This window comes from Erpetoichthys calabaricus, chromosome 1, assembly GCF_900747795.2.
Source record: "Erpetoichthys calabaricus chromosome 1, fErpCal1.3, whole genome shotgun sequence".
Classification (NCBI taxonomy): Eukaryota; Metazoa; Chordata; class Cladistia; order Polypteriformes; family Polypteridae; genus Erpetoichthys; species Erpetoichthys calabaricus.
Window position 1 is genome coordinate 262,483,561 of NC_041394.2, and position 22,384 is coordinate 262,505,944.

General features: G+C 39.3%; 1 protein-coding gene across 1 annotated transcript in view; it reads left to right on the forward strand.

The window, feature by feature from the left end:
• drd4-rs (dopamine receptor D4 related sequence) overlaps positions 1–22,384 on the forward strand; it is a 136,131-nt gene that overhangs the window by 84,793 nt on the left and 28,954 nt on the right. Inside the window, exon 2 of the mRNA XM_028811675.2 lies at positions 14,730–15,013. Coding sequence (XP_028667508.1) covers positions 14,777–15,013 — 237 coding nt within the window. The 5' untranslated portion in view covers positions 14,730–14,776. The remainder of the gene's footprint in view (positions 1–14,729; positions 15,014–22,384) is intronic.

Sequence of the window (22,384 nt, forward strand, 5' to 3'; positions counted from 1 at the left end):
CCAGCCCCTCTCATACTGCATGTGAAATGACTGCCGAGGAAGCTTAAATTTGGGCTGACTCAGAAAAATTGACTAAGCATGACTGACTTAAGTTCTGAAGCCTTCCCCTCAGTTCTCCCTCTAGCAGTCCCAGGTGTCTGCACTTCTCTCTTTTCCCTTGCCAGTGCTGTCACCTGGAGGAATGGGCAGAATCCTTGTGTCTCCAGACAATTCCCCCTAGTCCTTTGCAGGAACGTAATGCTTTTAGAGTAGTTACCTCTGGGGCACTTTTGGAATTGTACAGTATCAACAGGACGTTTATCTAGGCTGTATTACCTGTGAATCTTTCAGGAACTAGACAGTCCAACCACCGCTGATGACCTCCTTTTGCCACCATCACAGGTCCTCTTCTTATATATAATAGGCATACAGCCCTGTAGCTGACCACACATTATTCTTACAGCAGGGTTGTCTGCTAATAATATATGAAGTATAACAGGTTTGGAGCCTGCTGTTTTCCCCATTTCCTGTCCCTTTCTACTCTGGGCACCACATTGTCAGCCCCAATTTCTTTCTCAACAGATTTAGATTAACTTACAATTATAGTCTTTACAAGATTTTTTCTTAATAAACTGAAACTGTGAATGGGCAAAGGACATTAGCGTTACAGGAAATTGATTGCAAGTTAACACTTTTCTTATTATTATCATTCCTGAAACTGTTAACTTCAGCTTCTTATCCAAATGTTCCATTTCAAGAAAAAAAAAACCCAAAAAACAGATTATATGGCAGTGTTCGCACTTAAGGTCACCTTTTTTGGTACCTCTCACATGCCTGTAGTGCTCTTAATGGGTCTGCAAATAACATCCAACCATCCATTATCCAACCCATAGGGCCACAGGGGTCTGCTGGAGCCAATCCCAGGCAACACAGGGCGCAAGGCAGGAAACAAACCCTGGGCAGGGCGCCAGCCCACTGCAGGGCACACGCACACACACACCCACACACCAAGCACACACTAGGGACAATTTAGAATCGCCAATCCACCTAACCTGCATGTCTTTGGATTGTGGGAGGAAACCGGAGCGCCCGGAGGAAACCCACGCAGACACGGGGAGAACATGCAAACTCCACGCAGGGAGGACCCGGGAAGCGAACCCGGGTCTCCAGGTCACCCAACTGCGAGGCAGCAGCGCTACCCACTGCGCCACCATGCCGCCCCTAATATGCAAGATAACACCAAAAACATGAATATCTTTTATTATGTTTGCAAAGAAAGGCTTCTTCTGTGTGTACTTGTCTTGATGGACCCGCCTGCAAAGTACTGTATGTCTGTAAACTTGCATTTTACTTGCTTAGAAACAAGAAGTGTGCCTGCTGTATGTACATTGAATTGCTGTTCTTCCATAAGTGGACAAAATCATGTATGCATTTATTACATACTGGGCCTTTAAGCAGATCTTCCAGGCTACAGCTATTGTACTGAATATAATACAAATAGGGCGGCACGGTGGCACAGTGGGTAGCGTTGCTGCCTCACAGTTAGGAGACCTGGGTTCGCTTCCTGGGTCCTCCCTGCATGGAGTTTTCATGTTCTCCCCGTGTCTGCGTGGGTTTCTTCCGGGTACTCTGGTTTCCTTCCACAGTCCAAAGACATGCAGGTTAGGTGCATTGGCAATCCTAATTTGTCCCTAAGTGTGTGCTTGGTGTGTGTCCTGTGGTGGGCTGGATTTGTTTCCTGCCTTGCGCCCTGTGTTAGCTGGTATTGACTCCAGCAGACCCCCATGACCCTGCAGTTAGGATATAGTGGTTTGGATAATGGATGGAATGGATGGATAATACAAATAGAACTTTAGTAATTCAGACCAGAGGCGTCAGTCGATAATCAGCTATCTTACTCTGCTAGTGAAACATCAGCACTGATTTACCATTTACTGAAATTTGCTAATGTAACACTTCTAACTACTGCACTTCTTCGGACTATAATATCCCATTTATTCTTGCATTTCATGTTGTTCGTTGATTTTTAAAATATATTATGTTTTTTTTAATAAATTAGCCCTATTTCTACATTAAAGTGTCTTCTTTCTAATAGCATATATTCATCAATTTTCTAAACCTGTCTAATTTAATTCCACATTGCAGGAAGCCCAGGACCCACAAGCACCATGTGCAAGAAATAAATCAATATGGACAGGGTGGCAGTCCATTGAAGGGCACTCTCATGTTTGGATCTCTCTGAATCATAACGAGTCATTTTAGAGCAGGTTAACACTCACATCTTTTGGAGAATAAAAAGAATAACTGGAGAAACCTACACAGACACAAGATGAATGTGCAAAGCACCATAAAGACAGTGACAGAGCTGGGTGACAAACCCAAGGGTGCTATGAGCCAACAGTGCTGATCAACTTGTCACCTCTAATAACGGATGAATTACTTATATAAGTCAAATATTAATTTTACAAGTATTAATACAAATTTTGACAGTTTGCTTAATTTTTGATATATAATATAAAAGATAATTTTTGAGCTGATTGATCATGTTGGTCATAACTAACAACCAGGAGACTGAAGATTTTCAATTATTTATACAGTAAATAAAATAAACTTGAGCTTATATAAACAATTTAAAAGTTTTTTTAAGTTTAATATTAAATGTAATTTTAACAATAATTAACTACACTTTGCTGAGTTCAAATCCTGACTTGGCTATTGTCTGTAGTATGCACATTCTTCCCAACTCCAAGTATTCTAGCTTCCTTGCACATCCCATAGATGTGTGTGTGTGTGTATGTTAGATTACTTGGTGCTTACAGATGTGACTGAATGTGAATATATACGGGAGGGTGCCTTGAAGTGAAATGGGATCCCATCCAAGGTTTGTTTCTTCCGTGTGCTCGATGTAGTTGTGACAGGATTCAGCTCCATATAATCGTGTAATGGAAGAAGCAAATGGATTTGTTGATGGAATAACTATGTTTTTTTTTTTTAAAGATAGATAGATAGATTAATACTTAATCCCAAATGTAACTGTAGAGTCACAAAAGCAGGCAGAAACACAATATACACACAGTATAACAAGAATGATATTTAATCTTAAGTATGCTAACAAGGTGGAAATTGTTGAAGCAGGCTAACGCAGGCACCCTCAGCCCCAATGAAGGCACTCGGATACTTCAAAACAGACAGCAGAATTAAGCTTTTTTGTATGGCGCACATACAGACTCACTTAATATGGAGCAATGAGCACAAAAGTAAAAACAACTCTTACATTTATTGCAATTCTTATCACACAAGTCATTATTCATCCTCATCTGACTCCTCAATATCTCACTGCTCTCGTGCAGCCCCTAATTAATCTACCATTATCTCCAGGCAGCGCTCACCAATTATTTACAAGCCAAGAGTTTACATTCCCCTTCTTATCAACTCTCCTGCACGTCCAGACTTTTAACTTGAGAGTTAATGGTGGTCTGTGGCTTATACAGGGTAATAAAAATATATAGGCATGAGCTTTTTAACTCCTAACTCTTACTTCTTAATACTTAACAAAATATAGTGTCTACTTTTCATATGTGTTTATAATACTTTTCTAATACATAGAAAATACCAATTAAAAGAATACATTTTTCTATAAAATGTACTTATAACAAGAATTATTTATAAATAAAGTGTAGGCATTTCCTAAGTGTAAAATAATTAGAAATTAAGTGTAACATGATTAGAAATGTAGATTTTTTTTTTACTTACAAGTTACAGTTCTACAGTACTAAAAATCAGTCATTGGCACATTGCATCATTGTCTGTTAAGATGTCTGCTCGACTGGCTCAGTGCCATTCAGCACACAGCGTCATTGTCCAGGATAATCAGCAGCTTCCTAAGTGACCTCTGTTCTGCCATTTCCTCCAGTGAGCAAAGCCTGACTCCGAAGATTGAACTAGGCCTTTTAATCAGTTTATTTAGCCTGTTGGCATCAACTGCACTAATTTCCCCAGTACACTAATGCATAGAAAATACACTGGCTGGTAGAAAACACGTAAGAATGGCCTGAATACACCAAATGACCTCAACCTCCTTGGAAATTTAGGTGACTCTGACCCTTCTTTTATCCAGCCTCTGTGCTGGTACTCCACTCAAGTTTGTCATTCACATGCACCCTCAGGTTGTATGTTCTCCACATCTTCATCATCAGTGAGAATCAGGGGCAAAGTGGGCTAAACCTTCCAAAATGGTCCTGACCCTCCTGACCCTCAATACGTTTCTCCTTTGTCTTATTAATATTATAAAATATAGTTATTAAAATTTTTTAAGGATCTTTTAATATTTCAATATAAATAATAATATTAAATGACTTTGCAAAATGTATTTTTGAGAAGAATGCACTGTAGTTAACACTACTGCTTCATAGAGTCAGTCCTAAGCTGGCCCTGTGTGAGTGAGTGAATGTGGCTGTGTGTATAAATGTTGTTCCAGCTTTGTACCCGATGTTCCCGGGGTAGGCACTGGTTCCAAGGATGGATGAAATGATTCATTCATTTAGTTTGATAAACTACTGTGGTTATAGTATGCATCCTGTCTTGACATATTCTAACTGAAAAAATATTGTTTTAATTTTCCTTGCATAAATTGTAGAATTATTAAGACTTTGTATCTATAATAGAACTCTCTCTGCTGATACATTTACAGTTAGGTCCATAAATATTTGGACAGAGACAACTTTTTTCTAATTTTGGTTCTGTACATTACCACAATGAATTTTAAATGAAACAACTCAGATGCAGTTGAAGTGCAGACTTTCAGCTTTAATTCAGTGGGGTGAACAAAACGATTGCATAAAAATGTGAGGCAACTAAAGCATTTTTTGAACACAATTCCTTCATTTCAGGGGCTCAAAAGTAATTGGACAAATTAAATAACTGGAAATAAAATGTTAATTTCTAATACTTGGTTGAAAACCCTTTGCTGGCAATGACAGCCTGAAGTCTTGAACTCATGGACATCACCAGATGCTGGGTTTCCTCCTTTTTAATGCTCTTCCAAGCCTTTACTGCAGCGGCTTTCAGTTGCTGTTTGTTTGTGGGCCTTTCTGTCTGAAGTTTAGTCTTCAACGAGTGAAATGCATGCTCAATTGGGTTAAGATCAGCTGACTGACTTGGCCATTCAAGAATTTTCCACTCCTTTGCTTTAATAAACTCCTGGGTTGCTTTGGCTGTATGTTTTGGGTCATTGTCCATCTGTATCATGAAACACCGGCCAATCAATTTGATTGCATTTAGCTGGATTTGAGCAGACAGTATGTCTCTGAACACCTCAGAATTCATTCGGCTGCTTCTGTCCTGTGTCACATCATCAATAAACACTAGTGTCCCAGTGCCGCTGGCAGCCATGCACGCCCAAGCCATCACACTGCCTCCACCGTGTTTTACAGATGATGTGGTATGCTTTGGATAATGAGCTGTTCCACGCCTTCTCCATACTTTTTTCTTGCCATCATTCTCGTAGAGGTTGATCTTGGTTTCATCTGTCCAAAGAATGTTTTTCCAGAACTGTGCTGGCTTTTTTAGATGTTCTTTAGCAAAGTCCAATCTAGCCTTTCTATTCTTGAGGCTTATGAGTGGCTTGCCCCTTGCAGTGCACCCTCTGTATTTACTTTCATGCAGTCTTCTCTTTATGGTAGACTTGGATATCGATACACCTACCCCCTGGAGAGTGTTGTTCACTTGGTTGGCTGTTGTGAAGGGGTTTCTCTTCACCATGGAAATGATTCTGCGATCACCCACCACTGTTGTCTTCCGTGGACGTCTAAGTCTTTTTGCGTTGCTGAGTTCACCAGTGCTTGCTTTCTTTCTCAGGATCTACCAAACTGTAGATTTTGCCACTCGTAATATAGTAGCAATTTCTCGGATGGGTTTTTTCTATTTTTGCAGCTTAAGGATGGCTTCTTTCACCTGCATGGAGAGCTCCTTTGACCGCATGTTGTCTGTTCACAGTAAAATCTTCCACATGCAAGCAGCACACCTCAAATCAACTCCAGGCCTTTTATCTGCTTAATTGATAATGACATAACGACGGACTTGCCCACACCTGCCCATGAAATAGCCTTTGAGTCAATTGTCCAATTACTTCTGAGCCCCTGAAATGAAGGGATTGTGTTAAAAATATCCTTTAGTTGCCTCACATTTTAATGCAATCGTTTTGTTCACCCCACTGAATTAAAGCTGAAAGTCTGCACTTCAACTACATCTGAGTTGTTTCATTTAAAATTCATTGTGGTAATGTACAGAACCAAAATTAGAAAAAAGTTGTCTCTGTCTAAATATTTATGGACCTAACTGTATATTAGGTATCCGCATTATGGATGTATTTGTGAATGCATTTTGCCAGCTGGTACCAAACTATATACTGTACAGAAATGTATTGTGCTATGTTGCTCTCGCTTGTGAAGCAAAGGTGAAATGTTCAGTTCCAACAACATAGCCAACAAATCAGTTGATGCTGTTAATATTCAATACCAGTGTTTTCACAGAACTAATGGCAAATGACAACATAAGCATCAACATTAGTAACAGAACCTTTACAGAGGTATTCAATAATTAGTAATGGCATTGTCCCAGCAGGGTCAGTAAGCTTAAGATTAGTTGACTGGGAGCACTGGTACTGAATCAATTTTTTCAAGAAACAAAAAACCACATAATCAAGTTGTACATCAGTATGGACAGGGATGATGGGACCTGAAATGCAGTAAGCTGTGACATTTCAGAGCTTCACTTCAATGCGAGTTTCTATGCACCTGATCAATTTTTTATTATTAAAATCAAAAGGGAATCAACATATAATAATGAGAAGCACTCAATACGTGAAATAAACCCAAATGTAACTGTATCAAAAGTTTGTGTTCATAAAAGATTGAAGCTGAGAAGCAGTAAAATCCCAGACATGCAGGGAAACACTGTAAACAGTTCCAAAAGAAAACAAATTATAAAAGTTAGATGCCAGTTTTTCAGTGTTATCAGGTGTGAGGTGTTTTGTCAAGAAGCAAGGAGAAGTTAATAAGCTACTGGGCCCAAACGTAAGAGACTTACACTGAGAGAGCAAGGTCTGAAAGGTCTACAGGTACAGGAATATGTGGTAAGGGGGTAGGAAAAGGAGCTAAAGGCATTGCCGAAAGCAAGCAGAAGATTAAAGACCAGAAAGCCAGAAGAGGGGGACAAAAACCAATACATGTGCACAAATGTTCCAGAGACAAAAATGATAGAGGGGATCCGGGCTGAGGCCTTTTAAATGTATAGTAGGATACAAGGGGAAAGATATTACCTATGCACAAATTTAAACTAAGTAAATTAATGTTTATGATGTCTTGATGAAAATTTGATATTTTTGAAAAATGGTATCTCAGAAAAGAGGAGAGGAGTTTCCGAGACCCCTGAGAGCTATGGGATAGAGGTTATGAGAACTAGCAAGAGAGAAAAGAGGATGATAGTGTCAAAGAGATGTAAGGCAGACACCTCAGGCTGAGGAAGCTGCAGATTGGGGAAAGTGGTGGAAGAAGGAACGTCAAAGCGAGACTTAAGATTTTGCAAGCAGAATCGCATTTGAAAAGCAGCCAAGAGGTGTTACAGTGCCTTGAAAAAATATTTTCACAATAGTTTTGATCAATTTGACTGGAAATCTGCTTTACATAGTGTGGCCTGCAGGGGGCGCACCAGCCGCCCAAACCCGACACAATCAGATTCCAGGCACAAGTTTTGCACACTACATATGTTTATTATAGTGGGGGAAGCACTTCTCCCTCGCTAACCACAGTGGCACATGACAAAGCACAACCACTTTGTCTTTGTCTTTCTCTTCTTTCTTTCTCTCTCTCTCTCTCTCTCGTATTCCTCTACTTCTCCTCCGGCCAGCTTCGTCCACTTCCTACCGACTCTGACTTCTGGAGTACTGGCAGCTGGATCCTTTTATAGAGCACCCGGAAGTACTCCAGGTGACCGGTGATCTCTTCCTGGCAGCACTTCTGGGTATATAGGCATTCCTGTCATAAAGGGGACTGCCATTTCTACAGCTCTGCCTGGTGGCATCCACGGAACCCAACAGGGCTGTAGCGAGCTCCAACTCCCAGTGTGCCCTGTGTGAATCCATGGAGCCACAGCAAGAAGGAGATAATGCCTTAACCACACTCTCTCCCTCCAGTCCTTCTATCCACCTGGCGTCCCAGACGAGCAGGACTCCTGGCCGTACGTGACAACAGCAAACACTCATTTTCACAGTGCTGTCCAAAACATAAATACAAATATAAACCACTTAAAAATAATTAAATTCCAAAATCGGTAATATCAACAATTTGTTTGTATTCATCCCATCATTCAGTACCTAGTTGAACGAACATTCACACCTCTTACAGCAAGTTGTCTTTTGACTACATTTTCTATTAATTTTGCAGAATGTGATAGTATAAGATATGTCTTATCCAGTTTGCAAAATTGCTCTGGTTGAGCATATTAGTTCAGGAGCAGCAGTTGATGGTTGTTGGGGTTAATGTCAGGACTCTGACTGAGCCTCTTAAGGACATCAGTTTTCTTAAATTGAAGAAACATTGCCGCTCTGGTTGTGTGCTTTTGGTTATTGTCCCATTGAAAGACAAACTTCTTCACTAGTTGATTTCTGGCAAATGGGAACATGATTTCCTCAAGGGGCTGTCTGAATTGTGCAGCACTTATCTTCCCATCAATCCTAACAAGACTGACAGTTTCTACTGGTAATACACATCGCCACAGCCTGAAGTGACCACCAGCACATATTTAAAAGTGGTACAGTTTTAGATTTGGGCCACATATACCATTTAGCATTCAAGCCAAAAAAGTTCCATTTTAGTGTCATCAGACTCTACGACTTTGTGGCACCTCTTTGTAGTATCTTCTTAGTGGCAGTTCCCAAATTCTTTGCAGACAAGGAAATATGTTTTTTTCAGCCAGGTTTGCGACCTTATCACTCCTCTATAAAGGCCATTTTTATGCAGTGCCTTGGAGATTGTTGAGCTGTAAACATCTTTTCCTATCTCAGTCAATGACTTCTGCAATTCACTCAACGTGAAAACTGGCGTCACAGAACCTCTCTGTTCAGTGAGTAAGTTTAAAGGGGTGGCCTGACCAGAGCACTGTGACTATAGTTTTATATTTTTCTACTTCACTTTGGTGGACTGCACTTTGTTCCAAGGTCTTTGAGATGATCTTGTAACCTTCCCAAGATGTCTGCTTTTCTATAATTATACCCCTGACTTGTATTGAATGCTTTTTTGTCTTCATTTGCCTACCATGCTGTTGAACCTCAGCAAGAAAGGAGGGGGGGATTTATCTTCAAAAAATTGATTGAGAACAGGTGATTCGGCCATCTCCTATGCAGGTGGAGACCACCAACAAATTAGGCGTGAGGGTAAGGTGACACACTGCACTTGAGCAAAGCTACTCTTAGATTTACAAAGGATTTTAGGATTTTTGACATCTTACAATTTTGACTTTTCCTGTCCGGCGAGCTGTCGAATATGCTTCCTTTAATTTGGCATAATGTACACGGTTTTGTAGATCAGCTAGAAAGATTCTTGTTATAAATTTAGAAATCTCTGATGATAAATTATGACAATAGCTTTGGGGGCTAAATATATTTTTCAAGGCACCGTACATGCAATCTAAAAAAAAAAGTTATGTGGCGAGTATATTTTTAAGAAAGAAAATATGTCCATCATTCTATTTAGCAAGTAAGACTACAACATACGATATAGTTGGTAATTAAAAGAAAGTGCTTGGTGCAGCAAAAGTAAAATGGTAGCACAAGTCAACACAAAGATGTGGCAATGACAGACACAAGGAATTTGGAAAGACAATGACATTAAAAATAGAAAACAATGCACCATAGAAACAAATCATTTGAGAGCAAGGAGCATGCAGAGCATTAATACGTTTGAGAGAATGGTTCAGAGAGTAAATGGCAGAAGAAGAGATCTGTAAACGGAGGATAAAGAGACTGATCTCTAGCCTTTATTGATATCTTACCATTTTTTTTTAAGTTTTTGAAGATCAACAGTTCATATTTATTGTCATGTGTACACAGTGCAATGAAATGTTTGCTTGCATATTTCCCCCAGATTAGTGAGCATAGTACAAGACAAACAAACGACAATGAATACAAGCACCAAACATTAAATATGACATCAGATACATGAACCCTCATCCAGTGCCTGATGAGTAGCTTTATGAGCTGAGGATAAAAAAATTTGCTTGCATCCTGCATTAATGTTAGTCAGAGAGAAAAGTGACTGAACAGAATGGCTGAGGTCTTTATTAATGCTTTTTGTATTTTGAAGTTTTTTTACATGACATACAGTATACAAGATGACATGCATTTTAACTCTGTTTTGACCTTAACATAATGGCCCCAATGCACAGTCACATGTCTCCATTATAAGCAAAAAGATCTATGATAATATTAAATAATAAATGTACATATTGTATAAGACAGGGACAAAGTCAGAACATGTGACCACGGGATATGGGCACTTGTGGGAATCTCTCACATATCGGGGTCTACTCCTGGATAGGTGTTAGTATGAGCTGAGAGAAATATACGCAATTTATAGTTAGAATGAATCTGTCTCTGGTACAAACTAAAAGAATGTTTTATTTAATCTCAGCTTGACCTTTATTCACTGCCTTAGACAGTGATTGTCAGATCTTGTTCCAAATGCTGTTTCCAAATACATATGTATGTGTTGTAGTGGAAGATAAAGCTGTAGTTAAAGCTGTACAACTCTAAAACATCATTCGTTTGTCAAGGTTGTGCCTCAATGGTAAAGTCTCTGTAGTACTTAGTGATGGAGGAGTATGGACAGGGCTGTCTCAAGAATGAAGTGGGATCATGGGTGGGAGGTTCTTGTCACAGGATAAATGTGAGAGCCTAGTGTGGAGTGGTGGGTGACAGGGAGTAGGGCTGAGTAATTTAGATAGCTTCCAAACTCATCCTAACTGACCTCCACTGTTGTTACTAATGTTGTCAGTACCTTCAGGCATCACACAAGCATCCATATTGTCGAGTTCACCACACATGTCTTTTTCATCTTCACTACCTGCGTTTTTTCACTGCCCCATTTACATCCTCCCCCCGTCTGTTTTCCTTGTTTCTTTTCCACCGGCTGTTTTTTCAGTTGCACTGCATTTTTCAATAATATTTAGCTTTGCAATTGATGACCTATGACAGAGGTCGGCAGCCTTTCAGTGGTGTCGTGCTGACCGTATGTTAAAATATTATTCCATGTGCCGACATAATTCCACCAATTTTATTATATATAGTATCAAAATTGGTCAGGTTAACTTTTGAAGCCCATTTATAACCAAATCTTATATTATTGCTCATTCAGTATTTTAAAATACATAGGATCATATGTGAAAAGAATGTGTTGTCAAATTTGTTTAAAACTGCATTCGGTGGCTTTATTTTTGGTTCCAATTATTTGACTAAAATAAGTAGTTTGTTTCTTTAAGCCAGAAACATCCCTTTTTATAGCTTCACTTTCTCATCAGAGTTTTTAAATGTGGACTGATGTTTAGTTTGATAATGTCCTTGTACATTTAATGTAAGACACACGACATTTTCACAACATAATGCATACACAGCACAATCCCTTTATTGTGCAAATCCATATTCATTTGTTCAGGTGTCATGAAAAGAGCAAACATCAAGTTATTGTCTTTTACAGGTAATTTTACTGCAGTATATTACTTAATAATAACAAGAGGTTTGTTTTAACATACCACGGCCTGCACTGAACACGTGGGTTCTCTTTACATGTGAGTCGCATGCGCAAAACGTAGGTGGGGATGCAAAGCGCGAACAGATGTGCTGAGATTAAAATATAATAACGAGGTTTGTGTTAACGTACCACGGCCTACACTGAACAAATGGTTTCCATTTACATGTGAGTCACATATGCAAAATGTAGGTGATGGCGCGAACGCATGCGTTGTAATTAAAATATAATTTTGTACTATATTTCAATTCAATCAGAATGCCATTGAAAATCATGGCGCATGGCACATGCCATAGGTTGCCAACCCCTGACCTATGACATGGTATCGGATGGGGGACATGCCTCCACTTTTGAACAAGGCATCAACTCTCCCACAAATGTTAGATTTCATTGTGAGTAAATGTAGGTTTTTCACTTTATTAAAATATTTTAACATATATGCATTTATATTGTTATGTAAGTGTGAGGAGAGATTGCAGATTGTGGAAGGGGAAGGGGTTTGGCCGGCACGGGACCCAGGCTGGCTGCTCTGTGTGCCCCAGCTCTGCCATGTTCTTTCCACTAAAGTCATTGACTTGCTTGTAATAGGGTAAATGTCTTTGTGCAAGTCACATTTAGAACCCAGCTGAACATTATCAATATACAAGTCTCTGAAGGTCCTGACATTATGTGTGTTGTATATAATGAGCACTGGATATTTTATGAGGAGAGACAGAGTTGGTTTGTAAATTATTGATGGAGCCTTGTAAACACACCGAGACAGAGAGATCCACAGAGAACAAGCCACAAAACTGAAAAGAGCATACATTGAGAATTTGGAGCAGGATTTTGAAGAGAAGCTGGCCAGAATAAAGTATTAAATGAATAAAACAATCATTGATTCATTCTTTTATATTATGAAATATAATTATAAACCTTATAATTACTAGTGATTTAAAGTCTCTACTGATCATCAAAAGAAAGTCACAGAACAGAAAATAAGTAGGAGATAAAGCAAGTCTAGAGTGAGTCAAAGAAGAGCAAACATGCAGTGGTATTAAAATGATTTGGTTAATGTCTTGCATTTGAAAATATCTACCCAATCAGCACCTACATATTCTAGTTCAGAGTCACCAGGAGCCAGGGCCTGTCTGGGCAGCTTCAGAGGCCAAAGCTGGCCAGGGTGCCATCGATATCCACAAGGTTGTGTAAACTTAAGAGTTACCAACAAATTTAATGCATAAATCACCACGATATGACAGAAACAGCAGAGTACAGGGAGAGAACTCCATACAGACAGTGACCTGGCCTGGAGCGCTGCGTCAACAGGTAACATAAGTGTAGAAACTGGAGTAAGGAGTACCTCAGGTCAGCTAATTTATATTTTCTATTAAATTAAATGGCGTTCTGCCTTTTCATACATTTTAATCACAGTAATAGAAAATGACAACGTGTACTTGAGACAATAGAACTAAAACTAGCACTACACACATGACGGAAAAGGAAGACAGGCTGCAACAAAATATGAGAGATGTGTGGAGTTGTATGAGTAGAATTACTGACTATAAACAGCCAGGAGAACGACGAACCTGGAGAATCTCGGAAAGACAAGTGAACTCAATTTGTATTCAACAGTACTAACGTATGGTCTTCTTTACACTTCAACATCAGCCCAAATTTTCACATAGTTATGCATGGCCTCCTTTTCTCAGTTTTATAATCCTCGCAACTGGCCTATCCACAGTAACGCCTGTTCTCAACTTTACTTTTTCCTGTCCCTTGACGTGATGATGAATGACCTTCTGGGCAGGCAAAGACAGATGGGAACATTCTGTATGGGCAACGCTAAAGGCCTTAATAGCCTCAGTTTAAGATGATAAAGGTGTGTGCCAGCCAATTGTGTGGAGTTCTTCAAAGTTGCAGTCTGAAAAGAGCCCTATAGCTGTGGAAGACAATCCTCCTTGTTTCAGGGTCAAATGAAGGGTAACCCTGATTATTTTGAATGATTATAGATCTGTGGCCTTAACACATCATACCATGCAAACCTTGGAAGGCTTTCTTTCTATTAGGTGAAACCACAGGTAAAAACAGCATTTGATCCCCTGTAGCTTGTGTATCGAGCACACACTGGGGTGAAAAACACCATTGTCTACCTGCTACATAAGGCCTATACTCATCTGCAGTGGGAATGAAGGTATGTAAGGATAAAGTTTTTTGCCTTTAACTCTATGTAGACTTTGGTGTTGGGAGATAAGATGAAGGTGGATAACTCCATGGTGTCTTCGATGACTGACTTCTTGGGAGGCAAGCAATAAGTTAAGATGCTACAACGTTGCACCAGAATGAGTGGTCAGCTGCCCAATGAACTGTTCTGGCTCTCACATTACTCACCCCTTACACATTAGATTTTAAATTTGAGGTATGATACCTGAAGAAGTTCTCTGACAAGTCGGCAATCAATAATTGCCTAAGTGGAGAACAGAAGGTGAAATACAGGCATCTAATGGATGACGTTGCTAAGTGGTTCAAGCAGAAATGTCTGCAGCCCAGCCCATAAAAACAGTGTCATAATCGACTTCAAGTCAACATCTCAAAGTCTCTACCTGACACTCTGGTAAAACTGCTTCATAATCAGCACAAAACAGATTCACCTAGATTTTGACTGCCATTAATATGTGAAGGCTGCTACAACGCTGCAGGAAGTTTAATTTTTTTTATTGTTTGTTAATTTGGGGAAATGTGGTAAAAGTCACAAAGTTTCACCCTGTACAGATGAAAGTTAGGGTGCTTTTACTGATTTCAAACACAAAACCATCGTAAAGGTTAAGGAAGTTCTGAAGATTGATATTAGTAGTAGAAAAATTTATGCTTATAACAGGATTAATGTATTTATTTAACTATGGAGTTTTAAACCAATTTTTAGAAATGCAGTGATCAATCTACCTCTGCAACTCATTGTATGGTGGCTTTCAGATGCTGATGCCAGTCGTTGGAAGTACTGAGAGAGTGGTGATGCCATCATGGTCAATGCAACACCAAATGAAACTTGGAAAGATGATGATGTGGACTATAACTACTCAGCGCTTGTTCTTGGAATCCCGCTCATCCTAATTATTATTCTTGGTAACATCTTGGTCTGCCTGAGTGTACTAACAGAAAGATCATTAAAGACTGCTACTAACTACTTCATTGTCAGCTTAGCTGTTGCAGATCTTCTCCTAGCCATACTGGTCCTCCCACTGTATGTATACTCTGAGGTAAGTGTGCATTTTTATGAACATTTTATATTAATATAATATATACATTTTATTAAATACATTATTCCCTACTATAATGCATATTAAGTACTGTTGAAGTTCAAGTTTTTCAAATGTTTGCAAACAAATTTGATGTTGCATTATGACCGGTGTGCTAATGATTTCTCCCAAATTAACAACCTGTTTATAACCTGAATTAACACAATTTTCCTACCTGATCCTTCCATCATTTTTACTCAGAATAAATTGGTCAGGACCACTGCTTGCTACTGTTGCCAGAAAGGGTCTACAAGACGTCAGGAGAATCCTAATGATGGCCTAATGAAAAATGACCTTGCAGTGGGCATCTATTATTTTAATTATTAGACTCTTAATATTATCAGAGTGTCATAAATTAGATTTTTTCCTAAGATGCAGCATTAGAGTGAAGCAACTTTGACTTCAGTCGACACAAGTGGAAAATCAATCTATCATTTAAATAGTAATTTAAATAAAATTTAAATGTATCATTTAAATAAAATATGACGATTATGCAGAAATAACTTTGACTTGAGTACTACCAAATGTACCCTTTTTAATAATGCCCTCACTATTTTATGGCATATAGTGACATGGATAATGTGATACATTACAGAATGGCCAGTAGCAGCATGGTGGCTATTTGGCCTATGAAAGCTTTTTATAGTATAGTTTAACTACTAATGATTGTGGAGATCGAGAGATCCACTTATTTCCGGGAGTTTTTGTTTTTCTCTTCTTCCATACTATATGATCATAAGTATTATATGATAGAGTACAATTACAAGCAAAATTGAAGCAAAGATTTATTAAAATATTGCAAAGACTCACATTGCCATATTCTTTCTTTCCATCTGTTCAGCTTTAAAGGCCAATAATGAAGTTGACTGAAGCCAACCCACAGGCCGCTATTTACAGACACCCACTGCTTATCTCCTGAGCTGTAGCGTCTTACACACAACTAGTCTTAGTGATGGTATCTGTCTGACTGACATGATAACTAATTCTTTGTCCTATTAATATGTATTTTGCTGATTGAGACACCAGAAAAGAAATCATTTGTTGAGAAAATACTTCCAAACTCTTTCACAACTAGCCTCTGAGAGTTAACTGTCTAAACATGTCCCCAAAACAAAGGGTGCCCACCTATCTGCTATATAGAGCTTACTAATCATTTTCTTGTGTTTAACTTTACATTTTGGTAAAAGTGAATAGTTCTTAGATGTAAATATAACATCTAGTTGTATCCCGTGGCTGAGCCCACGTAGTAATGAAACAGGACATAATTTAAAAATCAATAGACATTGGCACTGTATCTGATTGTGTTCAGCTCTGATGGGAAAGCGTTCCCCACGTGGGGAGAAAAGCACATGGCCGTGATATCTCTGGCAATCAGCAGCTACCCTCTAAAACACATGGAGCTCTGATCTCTCTCTCAAAAACATCGAACGTTACTCCTTAACAATCTGTAGATGATAATGTCTGTTGAACAAACCGGTATCGCTAGCTAAGCGGAGGCAAGGTGCACTAAAACACGTGGCAAGTCGTACACCAACTCGAACAGAGGCTAGCGAGGGAATGAGGAAGGCCCCGCCCTCCTGCTCTCGACCCACAGCCACTCTGTTAGATTTGCATTAATACATTGCATTAATACAATACATACATTAATACATTTGCATACATAACTATGGTACTTAGCACGATGAGAGAAGTCGCAAAATGAACCGGAAAGTTGAAGCAAATTATAGAAAACAACCAGATCTAAATCTGTTAAGTAATTCTCTTGTGAAAAGAGGACAGACATAAAGTGGACAGACATACAGACAGAATGTGCTTGGACCATGAAATTTTTAAAACCTTTTCCTAGTGAGCACCTATGGGCCAAGGGTAACCTACATTCCAAATTTCAAGTCCCAAGTACTCATGGTTCAGGAGATTTTGTGATGAGTGAGTCAGTGGTATTTGGCTTTTATATATTGTAAATAAAGAGCACAAACACTCATAAACGTTTGGGGTTTTAGCCCCGTATACTGTAAAGAAACGTTTTCGTCAATCGTTTTTTACAAAAACTCAAAAGACATTGATGGGAGGGAGGACAGACAGTTTATACTGGAGGACCGGAAATTAAACTGTGGGATGCTGGGAAAACCATGGTGGAGTATGGGAGTATGATGTCATCAATGGGTAAGCAGAGGAAAGAAAGGAACCCAGAAGTGTGCGTCTCTTAAAGCCATCTGGGTGATCTTTACGGCGGCAGCATCCTGGTCTTTCTGAGGAAGCAAAGAGAGAGAGATTAGTATGCTACCGTTGTCCCCCTGCAGGACTTGTCGTGAAGCAAACTGGGTCGTTAAGCTGCTCCCCAAGCGCTCGTGCATGACAATATACAGTGCATCCGGAAAGTATTCACAGCGCATCACTTTTTCCACATTTTGTTATGTTACAGCCTTATTCCAAAATGGATTAAATTCATTTTTTTCCTCAGAATTCTACACACAACACCCCATAATGACAATGTGAAAAAAGTTTACTTGAGGTTTTTGCAAATTTATTAAAAATAAAAAATTGAGAAAGCACATGTACATAAGTATTCACAGCCTTTACCATGAAGCTCAAAATTGAGCTCAGGTGCATCCTGTTTCCCCTGATCATCCTTGAGATGTTTCTGCAGCTTAATTGGAGTCCACCTGTGGTAAATTCAGTTGATTGGACATGATTTGGAAAGGCACACACCTGTCTATATAAGGTCCCACAGTTGACAGTTCATGTCAGAGCACAAACCAAGCATGAAGTCAAAGGAATTGTCTGTAGACCTCAGAGACAGGATTGTCTCGAGGCACATATCTGAGGAAGGTAACAGAAAAATTTCTGCTGCTTTGAAGGTCCCAATAAGCACAGTGGCCTCCATCATCCGTAAGTGGAAGAAGTTCAAAACCACCAGGACTCTTCCTAGAGCTGGCCGGAATCTAAACTGAGCGATCGGGGGAGAAGGGCCTTAGTCAGGGAGGTGACCAAGAACCTGATGGTCACTCTGTCAGAGCTCCAGAGGTCCTCTGTGGAGAGAGGAGAACCTTCCAGAAGGACAACCATCTCCGCAGCAATCCACCAATTAGGCCTGTATGGTAGAGTGGCCAGACGGAAGCAACTCCTTAGTAAAAGGCACCTGCCAGCCTGCCTGGAGTTTGCCAAAAGGCACCTGAAGGACTCTCAGACCATGAGAAAGAAAATTTTCTGGTCTGATGAGACAAAGATTGAACTCTTTGGTGTGAATGCCAGGCGTCATGTTTGGAGGAAACCTGGCACCATCCCTACAGAGAAGCATGGTGGTGGCAGCATCATGCTGTGGGGATATTTTTCAGCGGGAGGAACTGGGAGACCAGTCAGGATAAAGGGAAAGATGACTGCAGCAATGTACAGAGACATCCTGGATGAAAACCTACTCCAGAGCGCTCTTGACCTCAGACTGGGGCAATGGTTCATCTTTCAGCAGGACAATGACCCTAAGCACACAGCCCAGATATCAAAGGAGTGGCTTCAGGACAACTCTGTGAATGTCCTTGAGTGGCCCAGCCAGAGCCCAGACTTGAATCCGATTGAACATCTCTGGAGAGATCTTAAAATGGCTGTGCACCGATGCTTCCCATCCAACCTGATGGAGCTTGAGAGGTGCTGCAAAGAGGAATGGGTGAAACTGGCCAAGGATAGGTGTGCCAAGCTTGTGGCATCATATTCAAAAAGACTTGAGGCTGTAATTGCTGCCAAAGGTGCATCGACAAAGTATTGAGCAAAAGCTGTGAATACTTATTTACATGTGACTTCTCAGTTTTTTTATTTTTAATAAATTTGCAAAAACCTCAAGTAAACTTTTTTCACGTTGTCATTATGGGGTGTTGTGTGTAGAATTCTGAGGGAAAAAATGAATGTAATCCATTTTGGAATAAGGCTGTAACATAATGTGGAAAAAGTGCTGTAAATACTTTCCGGATGCACTGTATACTGTAGATTATAGGATGGACATTTTGCCAGCAACTGATGTCTAGCCATAACTCCCATTTTTCTGTGAGTTTAAATAATCCTGCCTCATTATTCTTTATCAATCCATGCTGGTATGCAATCTCTGTGTCCACTCAATGAAAAAAGACTTCAACTTTAACAGAGTGAAGAGCCGCCATGTGGTGACATGTACACAAGTATATGAATGGATAAACAAAAAAAAAGAATGACACCTACATTCACATACCACCTAAATAAACTAATTCTATATCCTGCAATTTCCCTCACTCTGTAAACCTATATTTTATGCTTCTTTACATAGACTACCATCTAATAACCATCCATCCTAAACACCCTAGAGGCTAATCTAGACTACATTTAATAAACTTTGTGTCCACATTTTTTGCGTACCTCACTTATTTCATAAAGTTTCCACAAGTAACCTTTTCAAATACTCTGTATTGTCCTTACAAATTAAACCTCTGACTGAAGCATTTCTGTTCCACATCTTCAGCTGCGTATCACCCACTTTGTCCAGAGCTACTGTACCTCCACCCATGATGCACTCCTCGTGTGAGGTAATATACCGAAGCCTGCTGTGTGCTTACATTGGGTTGTTTGTTTAGTGGCCTGCAGTTTGCTAACATTTGATTTTGGCCAGGGCATGCTATATTATAAGTCAGCAGGCACTTTGATGCATTTTCAAACTGTCAGAATTAAGTCTTAATAATTAAAAAAAATAACCCTGAAGGGTATACATTAAAAACGATTGTGTTTATGCCATCTGATTTTTGGTTACCCTAAGTACCTTTTGAGACAGCATTTCTTTCTGAACTTCCACTGTCTGACATCCTACAAACTTCCCCCAGATGGTCTGTAGCCTAAAGGGTTGCCAGCCGCAACTCTTTACCTTCCAAACAGCCTCATTTGATCAAACAATCCCCCTCAATGACTCCCTCCATCTGATGATCATTCACCTCCGCTCTGACAATTATCAAGGTCCTACTGTCTGTGGTTATAAACGATCTCTGAGCATTTTTTGAAAAGAGTAAGGTGTTTCCTGATGTCGAGGCTAAATTGCCCACTAAGCCTGGTCATTCTGGCCCTTTAATCATCCCCTGATCCTTTCTAGATAACTCCCTCTCTAACTCCTTAAACACCTAATAACTAGTATAAGGTGAGTGTACCGGTGCAATAATGGTTGCTGTTCCATCATCCAGGTGGGTGCTGAAGTGGCTCCCCATTGTCTATGTAAAGCACTTTGAGTAGTGAGAAAAGTGGTATTTGTAATTATAATTATTTATTATTGTCCCTGTCAGAGGAACAAAGAAATGCAGCACAACACAGAGACTAGTAAGGACATTAAGGTGTTTGTTTCCTCACCTACTCCTCTTTAGAAGATATGGGGACTGTTAGTGGGCAACATAGAGGGCAAAAAGCCAACATTTAGCTTAACACACTGAGGGCTGTGAAGTGTTGCTAGTTTGAATTTTTAGTTTATTTACTCCTTCTGTTTCAGTCCCCTGTGAAGAAAATAAAGAAAATAGATTTTCCTGTTCAGTGGTCTGGTTTGACTCATCAGAGTTTTGCTCATTGTAGTGGCATCACAGAAAGCCCTTTGAGAGGCTGTTTCCAGGTTTTATATAACAAAACTGAGAGTGGTGTAATATACTAAAAATAATCAATAACACAGTTTACATCCCTCTTCTATTCTTACTTTATGTGCATCCTGATATGCCTCAGTAATCTCGGAGTTTACAGTATCTAATTTATTACACATACTTTTTCTTTTTAGAAATAAAGCTACAAATGAGGGTCATACATGAGGCAGAGAAATATTTTTAGATAAATAACATTTGATTAATAAGAATCTACACATTTACATTTTTTAAGGTAACAGATAGTATTAAGAAAGGCTAATAAAATCCTATTGCCAAAAAATAATGTAAAAGTTCTTTTTTTTTTTTTGCTTGACAGGAATTAAATGTGACTTAGACATTATATGCTTAGGAATGAGCAAGAAGCATTACTGGGGGGTTCGTTTTTAGAAGAGTGTAAAATGTGGCCACTCTTTCCCAGACCTGCCGCTTTGCTGTGCCGCATGAGAATGACACAGTGTGGTATTTGTAACCTCAGCAAAATTCTGACTACACTTCAGAATATTTTTGTTAGAAAGTGTTTAATTATTTAATCTGCTGTAGTCTTTTTAAATGTTTAAAGCAGTACTCCACTTAAACATGATATTCTTTTATATGTTAATTAATGATTTGTAATTATGGCAGAGAAAAAAGTTTAATCACACGTTTTCATGGAGAAAGGACATAACGAAGTTTCTGATAGAACAGGACCCAATGGTGACCAGCTTTGCTGGACAACATCAAACAATGGCAAAAACGTCCATGGAAACATCTCACTTACATAATCCACATGTCAAGATATCCCGTCCTATGCTCACAATGTGCAAAACACATGCATTTCTCGCTGGAGTACTGTTAAATAAATTACTCTGGAAAAGGAAAGTATTTCATAAACAGGAAGCCCCTTCACACGGCAACACACTTTTGAATTAAAGACAGGACTCTTGAAGGTAAGTTATTTATTTGACAATATTTTAGCACGTTTTGCACATGTTTAGCATACAACTTCATTATAGATTATGTGACATGAATGTTTTTGATAACATTTGCTGTTGTCAAACATTGGTCACCATTGGGTCCCATTATATCAGAAACTTTGTCTTTTCTCCACAAAAACATGACATTACATTTTTTTGTCATTCATCAGAACAAACTACATGGGGTATGTAACATAATACAAACAAATAATTTTTGGGTGGAGTGTTCCCATAAACTAGAATCAATGTATTAAAGATAATGAACTTCCTTTTACTTGTAATGTGTTTATTCGGACTATATTAAACATGTCACTTTCATCCATGAACAGCTCAGTGGAGTTGTATTCAGTGATGCCTCCTCAGAGTCCCAGCATTTTCTAGTCCAGTTACTCCCAATATGGAGTTTGCTTGTTCATTCCATGTCTGTGGGGGCTTTCCTCCTGGTACTTCAGGTTTATTCCTAACCTTGAAACACACTCAGGGCGGGTTCATTGGAGGTCTGAAATTGGCCCTGTGTAGATGTGGTTGTATGCGTCACTGGACCCTGCAATGAGCTACTACTACTCTCTCCAGGGCTTGCTCCTGCCTTCTGCTTGGTGCTGATAGGGTATGCTCCAGTTCCTTGCCACCTTAAATTGAATTAAGCATTATCTGATTTTCCCAGGTAATGAAGATTTTAGTTATTTCTGGAAAGCAGATATAAAAAACTTGTAAAAAAATGTAAATTCTCAATAAACTGCTCACTTTCA